Here is a 26,990-nt window from a genome sequence, read left to right as displayed (position 1 = left end):
CATGTAAGCAATTCTAGTAGACCCCCTGAACAAAATTATTTACTGGTAAATGAGCATGGTAGTGAGGGCCCTTTTAGTAGCTAAATGTTAACACTAAGCAGAGGGAAAATAAAGAAAGACTACAAAATAAATTAAAGTTCAAATTAATTTTCTATTTTTTTTTTTTTTAATACACCATTTCGTCTCTAAACAGTAATAAGAATGGTAATAAAGAGTAGCAGGAGATCACATATGAAGGAAATTTAGTTTTGAGCTTAGTTTTCTGTGACTCTGGAGGAGGAACAAGCAGGGAGTTTTTTTATTATTTAATTTTTTTTATTTCAAATTCTGGTGCTGTCAGAGTCAGTGTGTTGGCTCAATATGTGATGTGTCTGTGTGTGGCAGGTCGATCCCTCTCTTTAATATTGTATGTTTGTGTGGTGAGAGGGCATGAACTGTGCTCGCTGTGCAGTGTGGCCTTCTGGGTCGTTGAGAGGTTGGTTACAACCATACAGAACGAGGCACCCAGACCCTCATGACTGTTGATGTCTTCTTTCTTTCTTTCTTTCTTTCTTTCTTTCTGTTTCTACATGTGAATATATTAGCCGATCATTACTGAGGTCATTTATATATTGATGTCTTAAATGTACAGTAGCACGTTTAAATCCGCTCTCTCTCTCTCTTTCTTGATCCTCTCATCTGCATATATTTGTTGATTAGGGGACTGTCCAATATCAGCAAGGACGAATTATAAATCATCAGTCTGGATGAAAATAACACAGCAGGGATGTTTACATTCATCACACTATCATCGGCTGTGTGAAAGTCAGCGTGTCATTGATCATTCTTATTTATGATGGGCGAGACCATGAGGATGACTGATTTTTCAATCAGGATTAATCCCAGGAGCCCTTTCGTTATCCATGTTTTCAACAATTTGCCTCGATTAACTATAAACATTTATTTTATAATTTGCAAGGCAGAGAAGATTTGCATAATCATGCCAAGATGTGATTATTTCATTTGTACTATGCAGTCGGTCAACATTTAATAAAAATTGACTCTATTTTACTAAGTGTTCCTGATTTTATCATGAATGGAAAAACGCTCCCCCGTGGAAACTCGCGGTAAAATTCAACCACTTGCTTCACCTCTGAAATTTCCGTTACTATGCACACTTAATTTTCAGCACCTCTTGTCCAATTTCCTGTCATATTGAGCAATTATTCTTGAGCTTTTTGACCCCCATTATCCACAACAATATTCAAAGGCCCAATGATTTCATGATTTACTGGATTATTTTATTTATTTATTTATTTTCACACTAAAATATATATTTTTTACTTGGAAAAGTGTATTTTCATTATGAAAAAAATGGCCATTGAATTTTAAGATTTTATTTATTTACATGACTTTTCCTTGTCTAGAAATCACACTTTTAAAATCAGTATACCTCATTTTTTCCTAGGTCATAGGAACATGGTTCTTCAAAGAAAAAAGAAAGTCTTGAGGTCCCCCTTGAAAGTTTAATGAGGCCCCTAGTTGAGAACCACTGATATAAAAACCAATCAAATACCAATGGATAAAATAAAACTAGTGTTATGGTCACTCTCCAAGATCCAGGAAAGGTCCTCCTTTCTTATTGCGGGAGAGTTAAGTCAAGTCACCTTTATTTATATAGTGCTTTATAAGTGTCCCCAACTAAACAAGCCAAAAGTCAAAGGTGACGGTGGCAAGGAATGGGAGTCTGTTGTGTGTGCGTGCGTGGTTTGGAAAACATGTTGTTAAACTTGTGGATTTGTTATTGTGTGTGAATATATGGGTATCCTCTGCTCATGGGAATGTGTGTTTGTTTATAGTATGCGCCCCTTGCCTGTGGTTGAGTCATCAGTGTTCTGATGACTTCATCTGCGCTGAAACACTGCAGATATTTGGATAGGAGCTGTTGGCTTTGGCAGACTCCAGAGAGAAGAGAGTGACCTCATCCAAACAAATCACTCACACACTGCCCAGCCACAAACTCAGACTGACACTTCAGGGACACTCAAGCACTGAAAAATAAACTCAGATTCCTATGAGCTTCTGTGGATAAAATTGCTCTGCAAATTTTTTTTGCTGAAATGGCACCACTGTCCAATTAAGGAAAAGTTAATTAAGGCAATCAGGGTTCCTACAGTCATGGACAACCTTGGAAATTCAGGGAATTTAATTAATTTCAAAATTATCTGTAAAGAATGACTTCATCAATCGACTTTGATTGGTTCCAGTTAGTTCTTAGAAATCATACTGGAAAATATTAATAATAATAATATTAATAACAGTAATAAACATAGCTGCAGGTAGCAATTATCGAGGCCAAACACGACATTGGCAAAATGGGAAGCTAAGAAAGCATGACAGGTAGTATCAGACCAAGTGCAAAAATGTATACTTAAAGGTAGTGTTGCACCTGAATGGAAATTCTGGCCAGAAACCAAAAATTCAGGATGTACTTTTTTTTTAGATGTCTTGGTGGGTGGCGTCGGAACCTTTAGGGACTATGCCGACGCAGGAGAGATATAATTGGCTAGTGTCTCTTTAATCCTGAGCATCTCTCCATACCTGTGTTCATTTAGTCCCACAATCGATGAATAGTTTGATAGTGAGGGACTCAAGACATGGGCAGAAACAGGCTTAGTCCAGGATCTCGACACCTCAGTGTGGATATCCGGAAAGATAGGTAGACTCCGATGTGAAGGTTGTGACTTTTACTCGGCAGGAAGCACTCATCTAGTTTGCTCTTGCAATGTGTTTCCTGCTTTTCGCTTGGCCATTCAATATTTGACCATTAACCAACTGAAACCTGGTCTTTTTTTCTTTCTTTTTTTGTTATTTAAAGATCGCATTTAGTAATATGCGATATAGGCCGGTGCACAACACGCGTACACTCTGCTTTTTACACACACAGTCACACAAACATGCCAAGTATTAAAAAATAAAAAGATTACAATGTAAAAGTTTATTATTGTGTACATAAAGAAATGGTGGAATCTGGCTTGTCCCGTGGATGATCTGCTTGTGTGCTTTAACCTCGCGCACGAGCAGATCCGTTTCCTCGCTAGAGAAGCGTTCATTCATTCCGCTTGCAAATTCCGCAATGTAAGTAGCAATCCGTCATGGCGCGAGCGCAACTGGCTTTTAAAGGGAATAGGAGATGAGACTCTGATTGGTTTATTGCATGTTACGCCCAAAACACACCTATTACTCATTAAGAGAATAGGGACAACCCTTTTAGATCATGCGTCGAGCGCGACAACCTTTTTTCCCGCCGTTAAACTAGCAAAAGTGGATTCGGACACGCCCTGAGTGCACTTGCGCCATGCGCTTAGATCGTTAAAATAGGGCCCATATCCTCACATACATTTGGGCATGCTCTTCTGTGAATTTGTTCACAAGTTATTTAAAAATGGTTGGACTAATCTATCTAACGTCTGTCTGTCTGTCTCTGTGTCTGTTATTCGCATATATCTCGAACCGTTTGTCCGATGGATTTCAAACTTGGCAGGTGTCTTGCTACGGGCACGAGTAAGCACAGTGCCAAGTTTGATGTTGTTTGGATTAGAAATGCAAAAGATATCATTAAATATATCTGTAAAAGAAGCACTTAGAAGGTTGTGGTTTAAAAATAAACATTCTGACATAAACCTTATTCATTTGTGGATGTTAACTGAATCTGTAGCCTAAAGGCGGCCGCACACCGGACGCGCAGCTCAGCGCCGCGCCGCGCCACGTCTAGGACAACTGTCACCTGAAAATCCGATAACATCAGCAATTTTCTGATTTCTGTAAATAAATATAAAACTAAATGTATATTGCAGCACAGGGTGAGGTCCGTATATACATTAACTACGATTTGAGACACACACATGTAAATTTTATATAAAACTATGTAAATGGCGCCCTGTGGCGCGGCAGGATTTTGAACACGGTCCTGAGCCGCCGCGGACAGACGCCGAAAGGCGCCGCCGGTGTGTGTACTCTCATAGAGAATAGTGTGTTCGAATTTAAAAGACGTGGCGCTGCGTGGCGCGCCGCCGAGCTGCGCGTCCGGTGTGCGACCCCCTTAAGTCAGCTACGTTGTTTACTTCTGAATATTATATCTATCTATAAATTACAGAAATGTCTGTCTGTCTGTCTGTCTGTTATTCGCATATCTCTCAAACCGTTAGTCCGATGGATTTCAAACTTGACAGATGTCTTGCTACAGGCACGAGTAAGTGCAGTGCCACGTTTGGTGGTGTTTGGATTAGAAATGCAAAATATATCATTAAATATATCTGTAAAAGAAGCACACATTGGCTTTTGCCGCTCTAGCCACTGGCCACTCCCCCTCTCACACACACACTGAGTGAACTTAGTGCAGGACCAGAGACAGAGAGGGTTGAAGAAAGCAGGGGAGCTTATGTAGCGTTTTCTCATTTGTGGATGTTAACCGAATCTGTAAGTCAGCTACACTGTTTATTTCTGAATATTATATTTTATTTTGGTGCACTTAACGTTATCGCTACTGTGTAATAGTAGCCTATGCTATTCACCAACTAAACATATCCTATTCAGTGCGTTCAGAGTCTCTTTCACAGCCATCATTTGTAGTGGCCTATTCACAAACTGTTTGCTCAAGCGTAGCGTTTTCTCGGAGTTCATTGTGTAGCCTGCTCCCTCAATCGTGTAGTTCACTTTTATTGTATGTCATTATGTCAGTATTAGTATTTGCTTTCTACCATGCACAAATAAAAAAGGTCACTGAACTTTTGCTGTGTAATTGTAACATTGAGCACTCAAACACACCGAACCAACAATTACTAAAACCACTCACAAAAACTGATTTTGCACGGGCACTTTGCACTAGTCAACGTGAATTGCCTTGGACTGTGGTCCAAGAATTATCCAATTAAATTTTTGTGAAAATTGGAGCAGTATTCTAGGAGGAGCTAAAAAAATGAACTATACTTTTTCTTTTAGGTTTTTCAGAAAATTCTAAATTGCAGACAAAAATGCATTAAGAAAAATAACAAAGAAGAAAAACGAATGTATACAGTAGGTGCTTGTTCACCTTATTCACCTGTGTTGAACAAGTTTAAACAAATGTTATGGAAATTAATTGGTCAAAATGTGTGGAAACCCTGACATCAGAAATTTTGCAGAAATATGTTTGTCTGTCATGTTGGTATGCCTTCATTGATTGCATCAGTTTTTCCCCTCCTGATAAGAACTGAATCAGTTCCTCTGAATGCAAACAAATCTCGAACTGCTCTGAGCTTCAGACGTGGAATACTGTCTAGACAGAGAGAGAAATATTTTCAGTTAATGTTATGTTACTAGTCTCTGGAATGACGGTGTCAGAAAGACCAGCACAGCATCTTGCTCTCACACAATTACACAGTTTTACAGGAAGATGAACTCCATGACAGCAATTAAAACATGATTTCTGCTTTCATTACATCTGCTGCCAGTAAAATTGTTTTTGTAGACATTAAAGGGGTCATGAACTGGATTATTTTATTATTTTATAAAGTTTCCTGGGGTGCCCCTATAATGTTAGTATGATTTTTACATCAAAAATGGTCATAATTTAGAAATAAAAGGTATTTTTCCAAGCCTGATTTTAGCCTCTGATTTGAACACTCTGTTTGAAGGGGCGGGTCTGCTGTGTAAACGCCCACTGCTGTGATTGGCTGACATGTTTGCATATGAAATAGTCAGCATTACATGTGGAAATCTCTCAAATACTTTTACAAAGTTTTTACTATTACAGCTATCGAGATTAACAAATTGTGAAAAGTATTGATTAAAGCATTATATTTAGATCAATTCCATCACATGAAAGGTTGCAGTGATGAAATACTGCAGATGACAGACAGTCTGTTGGTCGCTTGAATGAAGTGATCACATCATCAATTTCTGCACTCTCACGAATGCTTTCACCAAATAACAATGCAAACACAATGTAAATACAGTAAGAGCTTCGTTGTGCAGTGTAACAGCGTCATTATTTTATAACGAGTGTTGGCAAGTGTCCAGATAAACTCGCGTTGTGTTATTGACAGCTTGGGCGATTGGAAAGGGAGCGTTCTTTGATCGCTTTCTGTATATAATTTAATCACAGTTTAAATAAGATTAATTTCATCCTACTAAGAGAAACGATGTGAAGTTGATCATTTATTCACTCACTAGCTTGATTTACTGATGCATAAACAGTATTGAACGATATTGAGAGAAAGATTATCTGTCTGAACTTGATTACACAGAAATCACTGATCACAGATCAGGCATTAGAATGAACATGGTTACTATCGAAATTACGACTGATTCACCAAATAATCCATAGTGAAATGGACCGGATACAGACAAATAATGCACTGCTGAGACATTCACATTGTTGACTTTTTTTTATTTTTTATTCACTTTCCTAGCATAAGGATCGTTTGGAGGGTAATGGTATTGATCCTGTGTGATCTTTTCTCGTTCTCATGTCACTATTCACTAACGCGCCAGTGGGCAGGGCCAAAGATGCAGTGATGTAGACATAGCCGCTGATATTCTTCTGCAAAGGCGGTCTTTCGCTGCCCTGTGACGTCACAAGTCTCCACTTTTGAGATCCTGTCGTTTTCTGGCCTTGGTTTCATTTAAAAGCAGTTTTTGGAATAACAAGGAAGTTTTGGGTTTTGAAAAAATACCTTAGAGGGTATTTTTATAGTATAACGAACTCTTAACTGTCAAAAGATCAAGGAAAATTTGAATTCTCAGTTCATGACCCCTTTGACAAAAATGATTTTTATATTAGAGCAGTGGCCCAGGGCTGATATCTCATCAACACATTTCTCTCACACATTCAAGTACGAATCTACTGAAGTCACACACCTTGAATGAGAAGTGTGTAATATTCAGGGAAATAAAATATATCTGGCTAATATAAAGTCAGTGTACACTAAAGTTCAAACGTTTGGGTTTGGTAAGATCACCAAGGCTACATGTATTTTTATCAAAATGTTGAAAGAATTGTGAAATATAATTACAATTTAAAATAACTGTTTTCTATTTTAATATATTTAAAAATGTTATTTATTTCTGTGATGCAAAGCTGAAGTTTTAGCATCATTACTGCAGTCTTCAGTGTCACACGATCCTTCGGAAATCATTATAATATGCTGATTTGATGCTCAAGTAACATTTCTCATTATTTTCAGTGATGAAAACAGTTGTGCTGCTTAATATTTTTGTGGAATCCATAATACTTTTTACAGGATTCTTTGATAAATAGAATCAAATTGTTTTTATAAATGTGTAAAAATTTTTATGTCTTTACTGTCACATCAATTTAATGAATTGTAACTGGCTCAAGTTGGTCATGCAAATTTGCCGCATTAACTAACGTGCTATACCAATCTGTCACACCTTCCTACTTTTTCCCATCTTTCTCTCGCTTTCTCTCTCTTTTTGTGTAATCACCAAACACTTTTTTTAGTCACTGTAATGTGTGCAGTATAATCTATTTCGCAGTGTAATATGTGCTTCAGTGTTTTATATGCTTGTGTGGAAGCCTCTCTCTCTCTCTCTCTCTCTCTCTCTCTCTCTCTCTCTCTCTCTCTCTCTCTCTCTCTCTCTCTCTCTCTCTCTGTTGATCATCCACCCCCGTTTCTGCCCCCCTAGGATCTTCTCCCTCCATCAAGAGCTATTATAGGCCTCATTAGTGTCATCGAGCCAGATCACAACACTTCTGTTGTTTTAGCACTGTCTCTCCTTTTATCTGTCTGTTTATTACTGTCTCCACCTGTCTCTGTGTCTCTCATCCTGGATTTAGAGGAAGATGTAAATAATGGCTTTCTTTTGTTTAGGTGTAGTAGAGAGGACTGTGTGTTTGTAAGCACTTAAACATATGTGTCCATATATTATATATATATATATATATATATATATATATATATATATTGTGTGCCATTTGTGTTTAACAAAGCATGCGATTGACTGGTGCTTCTTTATTGATCATAGAATACACTCAGTAAAGGCGCTGTCTGCTTCATTCTCACCCTTAGCAGAACATATGGCTATAGATGTGATTGTTGGTCATTTTGGACTGATCGAATACTCAACAAATTAAAGAATTGCTGATTTTGTGGACTTTGGGATGGCGGTTGATAGAACTAGTTCCATCCAAGCAAATTTTTTGACTGTGTACAAATATGTCAGATTGTCATCTTTGACTATGCATTGCATCTTCATGTGCTGTCACCTCTCACCATCTGTATCACATTTATAAGTGGGAAAAAATAGCTAAAAGTGTAAAATGGTTGTAAAATCTCAACATGCATTCTATTGCAGTCAATTTAGTTGTGCTTCGTCTAGCTGATTTTTTTTGTTTTTTTCACAAAAAACGGGTATAACCAAACTAATAGTCACTGTATACAGTATCTCTATAGTTTCTATCCCAACACTAATAAATCAGACTGCAAGGAACAGCGCAAACACCATCATTAATCACAATATCAAAAAATGTTGAACTAAAGTCACACAATAATTCTCATGTTTTGCCATGATCGATCATTTGATGGCACCTCAGAGTACTTATGTCCATCTCTGATTGTGTGTGGTTTTTTGGGGGGGGTTTTATGCACTAAAGCATGTCTGTTGTTTTTGTGTTTTAAATTGTCCTCTTTGATTTATGACTTGCTGTCCCTGTCCTAATTACACACGGGCTCTGTCACTGCAGTGCTAATGGAATGAAATGACCTGGTCACATTACTGCACTCATCTGCTGTCTGTCTTCCAAGACTTCTTGAGATAAATCACCCCGTCGGGCGTTTCTTACACACACACACACACACACACACACACACACACACACATACACTCTCTTGGCATCCCTCTGATGTGTTGCTGTATGCATGGTATTTTATTGTCATGTCTGATTCCACCTAATGATTCAGTCTCTAGAGAATACTGCTCTGCTCTAATCCACATTGAGCATGAGTAATTAGCTTCCTTCTCACAGGCAAATAACACTGTTTGTTCCTTCATAACCTTCTGCTTTTTGATATAGCTGCTTTATTTGTGAATCTGTAGAAGTTTGACTCTTTTTGTTTAAACTTTCCCTGACTTCCTATATTACAGCCAATTAGTTGCATTAAGCACAAAGTTCTGATTGGTGGTAATTGGTAAGGCAGGCATCATTACTACTGTATCGCTTATGATACTGCTACGAGTAATAACTCAATTGTTGAGAAGAGGACAATTCCTCTGGAGGACAATAAAAGCCATATCTATGGACCAGATACCTGCTGCATTTTAAATAAGTTTCTCACCTTTGCTGTAACCTAGGGGTTAGGTCGCATGCTCCATCATATTGGACCATGGTTCTCCTGTGCCCAGCAAGCTTTCAAATCTGCATCATTTGCAGATTCTGTTTCTTGTCCTCTGCCCACTCTGCCGTGCAAAGGCAAAAGACCGTAACTTCGTTTTTGGTCGAAAATGAGTTATTGATATTTTTGGCACATTCAAGACCTCCTTTATCGTGTGGATGAGTATCTTGAGTCAATTCCCTTGTTTTTTTCTAGAAAATAATGAGTTGTCTTAACAGTAACTTCAAAAAACCCATGAGAAACCAAGGCAGAACACCATAACACCAGTTACCGCTCTTTGGCTTTGTTTTGGAACGCTCAAATTGAGTTACGGTACTCTGCCTTTGTTTAGCCGCGCGTCAATATGAAGTTACTGTGCCGGTGTTCTATCAAATAATGCTACCTATAAGATTGTACGGTTATCTGCCTTTGTTTTACTGTCCATTAAAAATGAAATGACGGTGTAGTCTGCATACTTTGTACAGCTGCCATCAGTCCCTGTAACTTCTGATGTCCTCAGAGCTTTGTCCTGCACAAACGCGGTCAGAACATTTAGTACATTTACATTTATTCATTTAGCTGACGCTTTTATCCAAAGCGACTTACAATTGCTATATATGTCAGAGGTCGCACGCCTCTGGAGCAACTAGGGGTTAAGTGTCTTGCTCAGGGACACATTGGTGTCTCACAGTGGATTCGAACCCGGGTCTCTCACACCAAAGGCATGTGTCTTATCCATTGCGCCACACCACCCCGTGTGTATGGTATGGTCTGAACCCGCTCCATCGACAAACGTGCAATATCAATCGCGAAGGATACATGCAGAGTTGACAGAAAATTGTTACACATGCCGTAGCAGATGAATACAACAAAGAACTAAAGCCCTGCCTCACCCAGTTCGGGTACCGGACCTGGTTGAAACACTCATGCATCTAGCTGGCAGAGTGCCAAAACTTCGCCGGCGCCTTCAGCACCGCCCTAAACACGGTCGAGCCAACGCTGGACTAATATATCTATTGAGGTATTTTGTCATGTCAAATGTATTAATAATGCCATCAGAATGCAACCAAAGCACAGGATAGCAATAAGTAGATGGCTATAAGTAATTGTAAATCATACAAAATAAATGCCATGATGACTAGATTTTATACAGGTGTTAACTATAATGATTTTGTTAATGGTGATCAGCAACCAAATATTGATAATGTGGAAGTTACTGCCTTTTGTCGTGGCATGACTTCTCACTTTTTGCTGACAACAAAAGCCCAAAAACATGATTCTCATCATTATGATTTCCGTCTCCCCTGCTGTGACGAGCCCTGGACCACAAGGACACGAGTGTGGCTGCTGTTCTACATTCTCAATCAGTTCACCGAGTTGTTGGTGAGAACGAAAGGGGCGAACGAGGAGACAGCTAGAGACAGAGAAGGGACGGACGTAGGGAGACATTCCCTGAGATACACATCACACAATGCTCTCAGGGTAACAGAATGTGGCAGTGTGTATCGAGTGCATGAATAATGCAGAGGAAGGAGCAGGACAGTGGTGCTAGCAGACGCTCGCTCACACACAAACACATGCACACACTTTTGCACGGCAAGCTCCCACTCCTGGGACTCAGAGGCGTGCTCATTAGCTCTGCTGTGGCCACCCCTGCAGACTGGAGCCCCTCACAGCGTGACAGTAGCAACAATGGCCTCGTCGCTCAGCCCAGCTGCAGCATGAAAGAGTATTGACCCAGGTACGGTGCCTCGGGCCACCGGCCTCCGCTCACAAACACACATTTGCACACTCCTCCATGGGCAAAACTTGTTTTCGAAAGATGAACCGTCAGGGCTGGATACCACACTGCTGTGTCGAAGGTGTGAGCTGAATTGTCGATGAGGTTGGGAACAGGAAGGAGGAGTGACTTTGCTGTGATTGACAATTTTCCTGTGCAGATATTGGTGATCATCTTTCCTGCATTTGTTACTTGTGGGAGGTAGTTATCCCCTTCATATTTATGTTAAAACTGCCCTACCCAACAGGCAGATCTTTCAAGGTTTCCTGGAGGTGAAGGGTATCTAAGTTTCATCACCTAACCACCGGGGTGCCTCAGGGTTCAGTGTAGCCCCTCCTCTTCTCGAAATACACTGCTTCACTTGGCACACTTGGTTTCTACCATCACTTGTGCCCGTACAATATTAGGACAGTCAGACCTATCTGAATATACTTTGCAGCTCCTGGTCCAGGTGTTTGTCAATTCAAAATTGACAAACTTGTAAGCTGGATTTCCTAATCAAACAATGGCTAGCCAATGAAATAATCCCCATGATCATGGCAGCATGTCTAGTCTTCACTAGGGGTCCATGTATGTCTAGTCTTCGAGGGTCCATGTCACACTCCATTGGCTATCCACATAAAGCTGCCTGCATCAAATTCAAGACTGCAGTTTACAGCTGAACTTTGTGCTATTCTGGTATACATTGGATACAATTCCCTACTAAATCAATGTAATACTGATTAATCTAGCAGATCTTACTCCACTATAATATTAATGTTACTAGCCCTAACAATTGTACTGTTGTTCCTCACTGACCTTGTCCTAGTTTGACTTTGTAGGGTTCAGCATTGTCAATGTCATGTTCCATTTCCACCACCACCACAGCAAAGGCAAAACTGTATTGTTTCTCCATTTCTCCCTGCTCTCTCCATCCATTTTTATCTGTCCTCTATCCCATCTGTGCTATCTGCTCTGCATGGTGTCTGCAGTAAAAACAATGCTCTCCAGCTTTCTATTATCAGCATAGATCTGCATTATCTCACACAATTATCAGCTCCAGAAACAGCACACGCATTGTGATTTGAGTGTTGGTACGCTGCGTGCTGCACAGTTGCATAAAAAGTTTTTAATGCCTGAGGTTTCATTCCAGCTCAGGTGCGTGAGCTGAGTCTGAGGTGGTATTAGTCTCTACAGTAGATACAGTACAAATAGCTAATATTTTTGATTAATCGCCAGGACCTGTAGACCTCATCTTAATTTGGGTGAAAGCCTCTGATTGGACAGGTTATCACATCAAGAGCAATGTCAAATTCAGTGTAATATCATGAAACCACCGTATATCCAGGATGTTTCCCTACCTTCTGCCCGATACTCTGGGATAGGCTGCTGCATCCCTACATAGGTTGCTTTGGAGAATGGAAGAATGGACTATGAAGCCTAACATGTAGTCTACCCTAGTCAGACCTTTGTCTAACAACATAAGCTGTGGTCTAAAGTGCAGTTTGTTCCAGCTAAGTCCAACTTAGACTGAAAAAGACTGGTTTACTGATATGCAATGCGACCAACCACAGGTTGATTTGTTTTTATATCTTGTTTATGAATAGGTTTATCTGAAGTCAGTTATATTCAAACAATGATGTGGCAGTATCAGAAAAAAAAGAAAAAAACACTGGGTAATCATTCAATACTGTGGTATATAGAAGTACACTGGATAAGTAGCTGTACCGTAGTACTACCACAATACTTTTTTTGTAAGGGAATAATGAACCTGCACTTTACAAGCTGGAGGAACCAGTGTCTGTCTCTGTCTAAAATGTCTTTAAAAGTAATAAGTACATAATTTCATAAATATAACTTGAACACCATACACCGTTATGCATATATTTCCTAATACTTAGCATCTCAAACAAAACTAAGTTTATCTGTCAGAGATTTTATGCTAATAACCTAATTCCACTAACTTTAGTAAATCCAAATATTTGTTCTTCCTCAAAAGTGTGCATAATATCAACTTGGTACGTTAAACGCAACAAAGTGCTTTGAAGTTTTTTGTACAATGTGCATCAGGCGGTCAGTGAAGGTAATGGGGGTGGTGTGTGGATGTGCCATCTGAGGCTGAGACTACCTAATGTGTTAAATGTGGTAGAAGAGGCTAATCTGTCGTACTAAAAACTCTACAAACTGTCGTCTTTACAAAATTCTCTCTTTGAATTTGTCAAATCGAAATTGGATTGACCTAGATCCGGTAACATTATTATATAAAAGGCTCTAGCACACTAGTTCCGTTAAGAGGTGCAAGGCTCCAAATAAATTACACATTCTACACATATCCTTTCAAACATCACTCTTTCCTTCCGCTTCCCGCACCATACAGCAAGACAGGTCGACACTCTGCTGTCTTCGGAACATTCAGTAGGATGAAAGAGTGATGAACCGAAGCCGGTTTGACGTAAACCTGTGCGAGCATGGATTATTCAATCGTACAAACTTGTGAGTGATGGTTGGATGTTTTATGAATCCGACTGCTTTCACCACCTATGCAAAAAAGCTTTATATTTATGCAAATGATGCAAATTAATTTACATTGTTCTCTTTTTTTCGGAGTGACAGAGAGCACTTATTCACACGCGAGTGGGCAAGTGACAAAGGGTTTCAATTAAAGCAAGAAAAACCAAGCTCACTCATCCATCTCTCACCCCAGCCATCAACAAAGGCCTTTTAATTAGTATTCATTAATTGCAGTGCTGTAAAATCTATGCATGCTCATTTTTATCAAGCCATCAAAGACCTCACTAATTGCCTCTATAATATCAGAAATAGATCCAGCACATGATGAAGGGATTTTCAAAGAACAGTACAAAGGCTAAAGAGGAAGAGGGCTCCATTTCATGCCCGGGCCACTCAAAAAATTGGGTCAGAATAGGAACAGTATATGTTCTGAGTAACCAGAGTGCTGTGTTTAAAAAGAAGAGTCAGTGCATGCTGTTTATGAGCCAGCAAAGACCACTGCAGATCAACATATTCCGAGGATGGGTAATGTTAGAGTTTTAATGAGAAAGTTGATGAATAAGAGTTAGGACCAAAAGATCTCAAGAAGTTTAAAGACTATAATCAGAATTAGAGGTTTGTTTCTTTTAGTCCATTTGCTTACAGGTAAAATTGACCAAATTTGCATATACACGTTTAAAATTTAGTCTTTGCCTTTTGGGAAAACAAACCAAAAACATAACTCACCCTGCACTTTACAACTTTTTGTCCAGTCAAATGCTAATTGCAAAGTATAGTAAATCATGACTGTTATGTAAATGAATATTGGCTATTAAATAAATGGACAAGCCCCTTGGTATGTCCCTCCCAAACTGTTTCATTTGGTAGATGTTAACTCAGGGCTGAAAAAATGTTCTTCAAGTGCTGTCTGTAGACTGCTGATAAACTAGGAAGCTTCTTGCTTACGTTTTTGCCATTTTCTACAAGGTTTATATAAGGATCTTTAATAAACATGCAGGTTAACATGAAGACTTCCAAAGTTTAATGTGGCTCCAAAGTACAACCTTCAGCCTTAGACATCAACAATACTTGAAATGTAATCTAGTTCATTAAATGTCTTGAAGCAATCTAGTATGGTTTTTGTTTTGTTCATTTTATTTTTTATTACACATTTATTGTGGGACTTTCACCGTGTGGCACCAACAGTGATGGGAATAACGGCGTTATAAATAAACGGCGTTACTAACGGCGTTATTTTTTTCAGTAACGAGTAATCTAACTAATTACTGCTTCCTCCATTACAACGCCGTTACCGTTACTGTCAATAAAAATGCGGCGTTACTTTAATTGAGCTCACTGAAGCGGTTTTCATCCGAGTAGGCTCTCTCTCAGCCATAGGAGCTGCAAAGTTTTTTCTCTGGTGTGTGAGTGTTTATGAGGCGCGGGACTCGACAAAAGCGAGGCGAATGCCGCGAGCGTGCTCGACAGTGCACGAGAGAGACCGAGTGTGTCCGAGAACGCGCTCGACAGTGCGCGAGAGAGACCGAGTGTGTCCGAGAACGCGCTCGACAGTGCGCGAGAGAGACCGAATGTGTCCGAGCATAAATACTTTATTTATAAATAAATTACACATATCAGCATTTGAATAATCTCTGTAGCATAATTTATATAACATAAACTCCAAAATAACCTGCAGGGAACGTTCAAACATATTTGTTTGAAGGTTGTGAGCACGTGCGGCAAACACGACTAGAATTTGGCTAAAATAACCTCTGATAATGACGTTCTCTGTAGGTTATAAAAATAAACCCCCAAAAGATTATATTGTATTATTATTATTTATGTTGATACATTGTTCAGTATGATATTGAAAGCACTTTTTGTTAAACTTACTATTGTGAGGAAGAAAATACTTCAAGTAGGCTATACAGAATGTCTACCAGTTGTAAAGGTGTGTGAGTTTTATCATTTTAATTATATGCACTAGTAATTATATGCACTAGTGTATGTGTATGTATATTTTTATTAGGCTACTATTTATTTATTTTTGGTACATTTCTTAAGAAGCATAATTTATTTTTAGACTTATTTGTTGGCCAGTTGTGGTCTGTGCAATAAATATTAAAAGTTCTAAACCATCTATTGTTTTATTGTTGCACTATAGTAATGATACTATTTTAATATTTAAGTTAATAGGTGTCTCTCACATTGTCCCACAGCAACATTAAAATAGTGTAGATTAGTGTACAATGTTTTATAATAATAAGATGTTCTATTTAGTGTCAATTTCATTCATTTAACATTTCATATTGGGGGTATCCAAGAAATTTCTTATATTTAAACTTTTTTTTTTCTTTTTTTTAAGTAACGCAATAGTTACTTTCCCTGGTAATTAGTTACTTTTGTAATGATGTAATTCAGTTACTAACGCAGTTACTTTTTGTGAGAAGAAACTAGTAACTATAACTAATTACTTTTTTTAAGTAACTTGCCCAACACTGGGCACCAATAAATCATCCTTAAAACTTACCTAGTGGTTTTCTTGTCGCTTCTGGCCTCCATCCGCCGGTGCAATCTTAACTGAAAAGTTTGGAAAAACAAGTTCAAGGTTGTTGAACTCTTTGTTCTGAACCACTCCATGAGCAACTGCATCTCTGTCTTAGTTCGTACTTTGCCAAACAGTTTTGGAACTTGTTTTGGTGTTTGTCTCCAACTCATGTTCTGCTAAATAAATACATGTAAATGTAATGGAAAAAGCTATAGAATATATACAAAAGTATCTTGATACGGACATTGTACTGTGGTAAAACATTGTTTTGTGGATACACACATTACCATTCTTGCAGACATCTTTTGTCCTACTCCTTTACTTGCAGACAAGTAAATTGAAGTACCATGTAAATAACATGATGAATGTTATGTTCAATACTGTGGTATATAGAAGTACACTGTATAGTAGCTGTACTGTTGTATTACCACAATACTTTTTTTGTAAGGGAATAATGAACCTGCACTTTACAAGCTGGAGGAAACAACATTTACCCCCTGCCTCAGAGCACAGCTATACATTCAGAATGCTCTTTTGGCAGATGATACCCATCCTGCTTACACACGCATCATTCAAATCTGCCTCAAACTGTTTATCTTCTCATAGTCACCAATATTTTTCCACTCAGGTCTGACGAGAGGTATTGTCTGAAGACAATGTGCATAAGTGTCTTAAAGCTCTTGTTTTCTTCTCACGTGATTATGCAGCCGCTGATGAAAGTGTGTGTTTGTGTGTGTGTGGGGCACGTGTTTGTGGGTTGTGGATTGATTGGGTTCATCTCCACATCCTCTCATCTTGTCCTCTTAACAGAATGGCGGGTCGTGCACTTGAGTGAGCGAGTGAAGGAACATTGGAGTCTCCCTTAAGACCCCATCTGAGAATCTGTTATACTAATATGCTAATAGGCATGTTAATTCAGTTGGTAATTACAAGGACTTGGGTGTACTGTTCCATGTCAGCCTTTGAAGTGGGGAAACTAGGAAACTGCTTGCATATTAAATGCGCAACAGAGCTTGTTTAGGTTCGGAGGAGGGAGTTGAAGAGAAAACGTTTGTTTTTCGTGATGTTTTCATATCAGTGTTAAAAATCTCTTTGTCAGAAGGCTCATCCTAAGTTCAGGGTTGGTAGCGACTAGATCATTTTAGGGTGTGTTCACACCTGGGCTTAAAAACAGGGGAAAAATCAATCGGTTCACTCAGAGCAGAATCAATATTTTAATGTTTCTGTTCTGCGTTTATTCTATAACATTACAGTTCCGAAAACAGTTTGATTAAAAAAAAAACAGGAGCTGAGAAGAGTTTCAGCCTGGTATTTGCCCTCTAATCGTCAATACAGCCTGTGCATAACACTTCGGGTTTTTTACACAAGATTTTAGCCAAATGTATTAAACGACAGGAAAAAAACTAAGCGCTCACATAGCTACAATAAACTTTGTAACCTATAAGTTGATGAAAATGTGATGCTGAACTTGCTGCCTCAGATGCAACCGTTAAAGACTTACAAAGCACAAATCTCCGACATTCACTGTTGGAATTTAGCTTGATTTGGGGGATATTTTACTCATATAACTGCACACGCAAGTGCCACGATACTAACTTTGTCAACCTGGTGTTTAATTATAAAAATAAATAAAAAAATTAAATCCTGAATAGTAGCGGTTCTACATAAACTTGCAATTTTCTCTAGTTTCAAAACACACACCACGCTGGATATAACCTGCCATTCATTTTCATAATACTTTAACGGTTGTTGAGATATCCTCGGAAAAAACCCTGAGATCCTCAGCTAATGCCAGTGACTTACCTATGATGACTTGACAGCTGAGCGCGGGCATTTCACTCATGTTGGATGGGTCAACGTCCCATTTGCATAGGCTGTACTATTTGAATTCATGATTGGTTGACTGCCAAATAAAAATATTAAACAGAACGATAAAATATCGTTATTAACTGGTTAATGGTCATTTAAAATAAGCGTTTCTGTTCAGAATGCTAGATTTCGTTTTTGTTTGTTCCTGTTAAAATTTTGTTTGTTTACGGTTTTTGTTAGGAGCCCTGGTTTACACTGACTGCACGTGTGTATTGTTGCAGAGTTGAGCGGCAAGCTTGCAATGTTCACCTATGTACGCTTGTGTCGTTTGTAAGGTAGTTGGAGCTGGTAGGTTGTTCCAAGCATCTTGGAAAAGTTGCCACAGTAGTTCTATGGATTGCTTCTGTCTCCTCTTGCAATCCCACACTGACTTAGTGATGTCAGAATCAGAGCTCCATGGAGGCTACACCATCTGTTGTAGGACTTCACATGCATACAAAGATCTCAATGGATTGTTACTCTTCTTTCAAAGGGAATGTGTGGAAATTGATGTGTCCTACTGCTACACTAAAGAGAGAAATAACCATCTTAACTAACGTTTTATTTGTTTGCATTTAATGCTTTACTTAACCCTAAAAGAAGAGTGCAAGAGTTATCCAAAGGATATGTTGCCCTATTAGCCAAAGTCATCAATATTTCTATCATTTATTTGATGCAAAAAAAATATTTAATATGCAAAATATGCTGCGTGTATGACATGTCTAAGTGTCCTAAAGGTGATGATACACAGGGCAACTTTTTGAGCAATGTTGCTGGGCAATCTTGCCGGTCGATTGTTGCTTGGGCACTTTCCCATTGAAAATGGGCAATACATTTCTATCTGGATAATTTAGATCGGTCATGGGCCCTGTGTCTCATCTGGTTGCTCGTTGACGGCAACATTGCCCAGCAATATTGCTCAAAAAGTTGCCCGGTGTATCATCACCTTAAAATTGAGGCATGTACATTTCTAGTATTTTTACACTGCTGAACTGTCTTGTCTTCAACCTCAGGGGTGGGCAATTCCAGTCCTTGAGGTCCACTGTCCTGCAGGGTTTAGCTCCATCCCTAATCAATCTGCTAAAAAAAAAAAATCATTTGTGGAAAAATGTTGATTAGCATACAAAAAATCCCCCAATTAAAAATAAAAATCAAGGTTATGGTGAGGCACATATAATAGAAGTGATTGGGCCAGATTTTTTGAGGGTATTAAAGCTCAAATGTAAAGCTCATGATTTTATGATTTATGATTTTAAAGTACTTATATTAGCTCTTTTGTTCAAACGTGTGTTGTTTTGAGCTGTTTAAATCATCACAGAAAAGGTGAGTAACATGACTTTTCCTCACTAAAATCATGTTAACATGCATATTGTTCATGTCTTGTGGCTATACTTTTGAGTGTTTCAACATTTATAGATTAGCCCCATTCACTAAATGTTCATTGTAATCCAGTGTTGTTGTTTTTTTGTGGAAAAGTGGACAAGTGGAAATTAATTTATTGTGGTAATTGACATTTCTACCACTAATGCTGTCTTTTGAGCTTAACTTATATTATTTTAAATGGCCAATTGTCATTAAATTAATGACTTTTAATTATTTCACGCTGCAAATTGCTGTCAGTTTGAATGCTACAGTACTTTAGACCAGACTGACTGTCTGCAACTGATCAACTGTCATAAAAAGCCGAAGTGATTCAAGCTATCAGCAGAGTTTAGCTCTCACACATGCATATAACATTTCTTTCTCGTTATATTTTTCCTCTGCCCTTGTCTCGATTACTCTTTCACTCACTGTATTTTGTCAGCTTCCATTGTTCATGTCACACTGCAACCTTTGCATCTGATATGCAAGATTCTGTGTCCAACTCTGAGGATTAGGCCAACAGCGTCTTGCATTGAGTCAGACTGCTTCAGGTGTGTTGGGCACAGTGAATTACACAGAGGGGCTGTGAGTCTATCAGCTGCTGAGAAACCATTTCAGACGCTATTTAAAGCGGTTTCTTCTAGGTGACTGTTCCTAAACATTCTCCTCATCTGCTATCTGGTGGACATTTGAGGGCGTTCCAGGGAGAGCTTGTTTGTGAGTCATATGGCTTCTCTCGAATTATTTCCTGGCAAAAGGAAGGAGATTTTCTCAGAACAAAGCTTAATTTCCTGCCTGTCTATACTATGTTTATATATAGTATATATACTAACCCTAATATATATATCTTGTAATTAAACAGTAAAGCATTGAAGATAATGGTATAAAACCTGGCTTGGAGGAGGAAAAAATATCTGTGGTATAAAGAAGGAATATTAAGAATCAAGAAGAAAAGTCATAATATTGTACCTAAAAGGTTTGAAAGTAATTTTAAAGCGACATTCGATTATGAGCTTAATTCAAAGCTTTACACACTGTGGAAACATTTGACAAGTTCTGGGGCCGAATTCACAAAATAATCTTAATGAAAGAAGAAATTTCGTAAGATACATTTTAAGTTTGTAAGATGCAATACAATTTATACAATATTTTCTTCACAAATATTTTCTGAAAAACATCTTTTTTTCTTAAAAAGTGAATAGCAGGCGTTCGCTGATAAAGTCAGTTAAAAAAAGGAATAACCTCAATGGCTGTGTTTTTGCACCGCCAGAAGAAAATTCAAGTAATAATCATAATCACTATTTTCGCCACAACAGGCTTGACAGGAGTTAATGTGCTGTGTATTTTAAGTAGTTTATGTTGTTATTGTCTTGTTTTATCTGGTGTCAAACATCATATGAAAACATGTGGCCATCTTCATGGTCATGACCAACCAAAGGTAATTAGTTTTAATATTAAAGTGTGTAATATAACTGTTTGTAAATGTAAAAGATCTGCAAAGTTTTAAAGTTCACAATAAATAAAGTTATTGTTTCCCAAATGAAAGAACTGATTCTGAAGTGCTGAAATGAGTCGTTAGTAATTCCAGTCTCACTTCCTGCCCAAATCTACATAGGTTTGTAACAAATTTGCATAATGGCAGCCTAAAAAATCATGTACATTTTGCATATACAAAAATTGCATACAAATCGTTACCGTTCGTATCAGTGTATCAAGCGCTTAGGAAGCCTCTGGAACTGAAATTCAGATATGGTAATGGGGTTTCGTTTTGTTTAGTTTGCTGTAAGCAATAGACCAATCACAACAGACTGAACCATCTGACCAATCAGAGCAGAGGAAGCTCTCGTTTAGAGAGACTAAATCCTTTATCGAACCATTTCAGGCACTGTGACAAAAGAGCTGATGCTGCAATCATGTATATTATGAGAAAGTAATCCTTTAAAATAGCATAATAGGGGCACTTTAAGAGCAAATAAAACTTATGCGACGCATAAACACAACGCTGAGTGTTGAACTGCTTCCTGTCTACTTGAGAAATTGTTGGCCAGAATAAGCTACAATGTGCACTAGACATTACAATCATCTGGTTGAATGAATGATCTTTTTATAATATAGTTTTAAAAATTATATTTACTTAACCCTTTATGACCTACCATAGAACAGTTCTGCCAGAGTATATCTTTGTATTTTTACATGCTGTGCTGTCATTCTTTTGAGCATTTTCATATGCCATACATCAAAATAATCCTTACTTTCCCAATTTGAAGGCTATATTTGTAATAAATCAATAGTAACTAGATAAATATCTCAAAAGTGCAATAAACAAAACAACAACAAAAAATCATTATTTTTTTTTTCTACATGTTTTATTCAATACAGAAATTTGATAAATGCCAACCTCAAACTTGTCAATGTGAAAAACGTGCACAAAACGATTTTAAACTATACAGAATTGATTTGAACTGTTTACATAAATTAGTTTCTAAGATACACTCATTTATAGGTCTGTACAAATTGCGTAATATGCGTTTACAAATACAAAAGAAAAACAAACAAACAAACAAAAAACACAAAAATGCATTGCACATCATTTCTTTCTTTGGCTGCACACCTGGCTTTCTTCCTGATAAAACTATACAGAATTTATTTGAACTGTTTACATAAATTAGTTTCTAAGATACACTCATTTGAGTCTGTACAAATTGCGTAATATGCGTTTACAAAAACAAAAGAAAAACAAAGGAAAAAAACACAAAAATGCACTGCACGTCATTTCTTTCTTTGGCTGCACACCTGGCTTTCTTCCTGGGACGGATCTATTCCTTCAAGAAAGTCGGCTTCGTCCTTGAAACGGAATCTGGAGCCGATGAGCAGATGGAGAGTTCATCTTCATCGGACGTAATTAGTATTGCCAAAACATCCGCGTCCATGTACTTTCGTTTAGACAATGTTACGTGCGCGCCTGTGTGTGTGTGTGTGTGTGTGTGTGTGTGAATGTGCTTGCATTTGTAAAAGTGTATTTGTGAGTGTGTAAAGGAGAAATAAATGATCAAATGAAGCAATGATAAAAAGACAATAACGAAAAGAAAGAAACATACCAGTACAGCAAATGGGAGTCAAACGCATGGTCAAATGACGCAGCGTGTGACGTCACAACATGTGACAACCTTTGGAGTCATAGTGCACAGAACGTGATACGTCAATGAGCATCGGAAGATGTAACTATCAATCGCAGATCTACAGAACATGTGTGCAAAGACGTGCAATGCATTTTTGTGTGTTTTTTTTTTTGTAAACGCATATTACGCAATTTGTACAGACTCATTAGAGGGTGAAAACAACGCAACAGGAGCATGTTGGAGGCTTGATCTGAACATGTTACATCTCTGGTTTTGTATGGAAAAAGAGTTATTGAGCTAGCGATTTGGTTTCAGTTTCTATAGGCTCTTAAAGGGTTAATATATACTTATACCTCTGTCAGCCCCATGGAAGAGCTGCATCTGTCAGTTAGCAACAGTTGGAGTTGTTAACCAAATGGTAAACCTAAATGGTATTCGTCCATTCTAAATGGGTGAATTGGAGGTGCCTTGTGTATTGGGGAGCAGGGAAATCCAGGAAATAAAGACAAAATGACATGTTCAGCTGGGTAGATAACCCTGTTGCCTAGTAACGGGTGCATATTGAGGTGGGCATGCGGGCTGGGGTGATGACATCAGAGATAAAGAGCACAGGCGTGTGAGACATCAGACTCTTCCGAAACGTAATAAAGCTTCCACCACCTTTCTTATCACTGACGACTCTTCATGCTCAGGGGTGTTACCCTATTCCTCCATCAAGGCTTCTTCGAAATGTACAACAAAAACAAACAAAAAATGGCATATTTGTCCCTTAATGTCACAGGAGCTGTTTCAGATAGTATTAGTTCTTCACAGACGGCTTTTGTGCACAAGCTGTCCCCCTGTTGTGTTTTTCCCGGTTGTTTTGGAAGTAAAGGGAGCATTCTCTGAACGAGTCATCACAATCTGTGGGCTCTCTTGCTTAGATGTGGCTCAGCATGAAAGAGTGTGTGAAACATAAACACCCCAGACAAACTTCTGAAGTGCCAGTTGATCCCAGTCTGTTCGGTAACTTCAGCGAAGAGTCCGAACATGATAGTCTCAGTTTCACATCAGCTCTCTGTACTTCTAGGCGAATCTGTATAGTCTCTTCCTAGCAGCTTTTGTGGCTGGCTTACAGATTCCAAAATTAACTTTTTGCCAATGGTGATTAATTTGTTGTCCTTTATTTTTTCATTTTAGTTGGTACATATTTACAGTAGGTGTTTAATTCCAACAATATACCAATTTGGCAATATTTGCCACAAAATGTGATTTTCGTGTGTGTGTGGTCCTGGTAAACCCTACATTATGTGGACCAAATGTTCCCACAAATACAGTAATACCAGTAAATTTGGACCTTGTTTGTAAAAAAAAAATTTGGTTACCATGAGAAAAACAGATTATAAACAATGCAAATTCTTTTTTTGTATGAATTTTCTGTAATGAGTAAGGTTAGGGTTAAGGTATAGAATTTACAGTTTGTACAGTATAAAAATAATTATGTCTATGGAAAGTCCCCATAAAACATGGAAAACGTGTGTGTGTCTGAGTGTGCAAGCGAGCCCTGCGATGGACTGGCCATCCATTCAGGGCGTTTCCCAGCCTGTGGTCTGAGACGCTGGGAGAGGCTCCAGCTCCCAGTGACAATAGTAAAGGATAAAGCATCTGACTTTGCACATATGTGTTTCTTATAACAAAAGATGGCAGGTAGATTTGTAGTAGTATGTGAGTTATGAAAGAAAAAGTTAAAAACAGCCTTCCTTATATCTCGTCCAAATGGTGTTCACTAGGGCTGCGTATTGACACAAATTTCACAATTCGATTCGATTTTGATTCACAAGCTTGCAATTCGATTCGATTTGACATATTGATTATTTTGGATATACTATGCTGCATTGCTGTAAACTATGGGAGTCAGTTGTAGCCTATAGGCTTCATTAGCCTACTATAATATTGAAGGTAAAAATGAACTGATTTGTATACAAACACTTAAATTACACTTTTATTTATTTTTATAATAATAAAGTTATATGAAATATAAACATTTAAATGGTGGCTGTCATAAAAACCTGCCTGGTTTATTCAAACATGCATTAAAAATTGAAGAACATTAAAAATTATAATGAATATGTAATATGGTGCATATATTTAGCAAAATGCTCCTCTCTAGAGTTCATTTTTCTAGCTGACTAACAAGTTTATGGTCACTGGATATGGTTTTTCTGAGGTAAATGTGACGTTACATGACATTGTTTACAAGCTGATTTACTGACGTCTTTCCACGGTTGAAACACTGATTGAGCGATTCCATGTCACATGATACGGATTTCGATAAGTTGTACTCTACCTTTTAACATACTTTCAGATGCTCATTCATGTTTATTTCGCACTGTAACTGGTATTATTAAGGCAGAAGAGAAGATCATGTGCGCGCTGCTGCCTCTCTTGAGCTGAGCTGTGCCAGAGCGATCTCACGCCACAGCGCCAAAACGGTATATGTTTTTGAATTTTGTAAGAAAATGGACGTAATTTGAAATCTGAGACTTTGTTTCAAAGATTATTGTGATTTATTGGATGGGATGCGCGCTACATGTTACATTCATTCATCAGCTGAAAACAGGATGACTAATCGATTCTTGGGATTTAAAAATCGATATCGATTCGTAAAAATGAGAATCGATTAAAATCAATATTTTTTACCCAGCCCTAGTGCTCACTGCAGAGCCAAATGACATCCAGCTCCACCTCTCTGGACATGATGGGTGGAGATTGACCTAGTTCAGCTATTGGGTGGAGTTATGATTAACGATAGGGTCATGTGTTACGGTAGGATGATGGTGTGGTTTGACCGTCTAGCTGGACATCAAGCTCCACCCATTGTCTCTGCAGTGAGCAGCATCTCTACGTCTGTCAGCATGAGGAGCAGGATTCACTGAGAGCTCTTACAGAGATGAAGTGTGTCCTGTGCTGTTTATCTGAGGGGGCTTTCACTGACCCTCATTCACTCAGATGAAGCATCTCATCTGTGAGACGCCACAGAGATGACACGCTGAAGAGCGAGTGCCGCTAATTCTAAAAACAGACATGTCAAATCAGCGGCAAACTACTCGAGTGTCGTACGGGTTACCATTCATGCTATTTTCAGTCTGTTATGATAGAACGGAGCTTGCGGAGCACGTTAACTGACTAAATAGGTTTCATGCAGCTTCTGTTTGACACTATATGAGACTGTGCCATCTGTGAGCCTGTTTCCTAAGGTACATTTTATCTTCTTCCTGTACAGATGAGTGCAGTTGGCAGCTCCTGTTGGGGTTCTTCGGAAGGGCAGATCCTGGTTCACGTGCTGCAGAAACTGGCTCTGTCTACTGGGTGAGTAACCCGACACCAGATCCCTGTCAGCCCCTCATCCAGCAGCACACGGGCCCCCGGTCGAGTCTCTTAGTGTGACCCTCATCTTTGATCCATTCATGTCAGGGCCGAGGCGTAGGCCTCTGATGAGAGCTTCCCTGAGCTCAGGCTTCACCCACAGATTGATACAGGACTATTGTGACCCCCCCTCCTCTTCTTCTGCTGAAATGAGAAGGCATCCCTTTGAAGCTGGCCAGCCAAGCTTGGGAGGCAAAGCTTCAGCAATATTGGGTTCTTGGCAAAGCAGAGAATTTTTTTTGAAAACAATACGTTACTGAATGACGACATCACCAAAATGCGTTCCGCTCAAGGGAGCTCTATGAATATAGTTGAATTTAACTTTAAGGCAATATTGTAGGTATGATTCAAGGTTAGTTCAATCAACAGCACTTGCAGCATAATGTTGGTTACTGCAAAGATAATTTCCTTTAAAGAAAGCAAAAATCTGGGTTACAGTAAAGCCCAAAGTATACGTTAGCTTTGATGCGAACGGTTGGTGCAGGGCTTGATGCTTACTTTTCTTTCCAAGGAGCAGATGTTCTCTTAAGTTAAGGATTAATAATACTACTCCTAAGTATTAATAATGTAATTATTTATAGGCCTACTTTATATATATATATATATTAGTGCTGTCAAATTATCGTCAACTTTTTTTCAGTTTAACGCGTTAAAATATTTAACGCAGCATCCGGTTTTTATTTTTCTGTCATTCTTTGACTATAGCGTTACATCATATGATCACGCTCTTATTCATGAAAATGCTTTTAAATCATTCAAGCGTGACAAGACAAACGAGAACGTGCTGTCTGTGAATGTCCTGTCTATGACACACAACGCACAGAAAGACGCGCGCCAGTATCGTGTGCACAGACAGCGTGCCAGAATCGAGTTCTCTTTCACGCTTCAACTTAACACACAAAATTATGCCAAAATGCCCGTTTTGTTGAGTATTCTCATAAGAGCAGTCTTAGTTAAATAACGTCTCAAACGAACTTAGAGTTGTGAGAAAATGAGATGCGCATCAGGGGCCGGTTGCATAAACCTCTAAGACTAGTCTTATAAGTTAGACATCAATTTATTTTCTTTAAGATGGTTCATAGCTTTTTTTTAAATCAGTTACATAA

General features: G+C 38.5%; 1 protein-coding gene across 1 annotated transcript in view; it reads left to right on the top strand.

Moving 5' to 3' along the window:
- Positions 1–26,990, top strand: part of ulk4 (unc-51 like kinase 4) — a 321,586-nt gene that overhangs the window by 286,732 nt on the left and 7,864 nt on the right. Inside the window, exon 36 of the mRNA XM_082150256.1 lies at positions 25,742–25,827. Coding sequence (XP_082006382.1) covers positions 25,742–25,827 — 86 coding nt within the window. The remainder of the gene's footprint in view (positions 1–25,741; positions 25,828–26,990) is intronic.

Source organism: Leuciscus leuciscus (assembly GCF_965113295.1).
Source record: "Leuciscus leuciscus genome assembly, chromosome: 20".
Taxonomy (NCBI): domain Eukaryota; kingdom Metazoa; phylum Chordata; class Actinopteri; order Cypriniformes; family Leuciscidae; genus Leuciscus; species Leuciscus leuciscus.
Note: the sequence above shows the minus strand (reverse complement) of the source record. Positions and strands in the feature narration are given on the sequence as shown.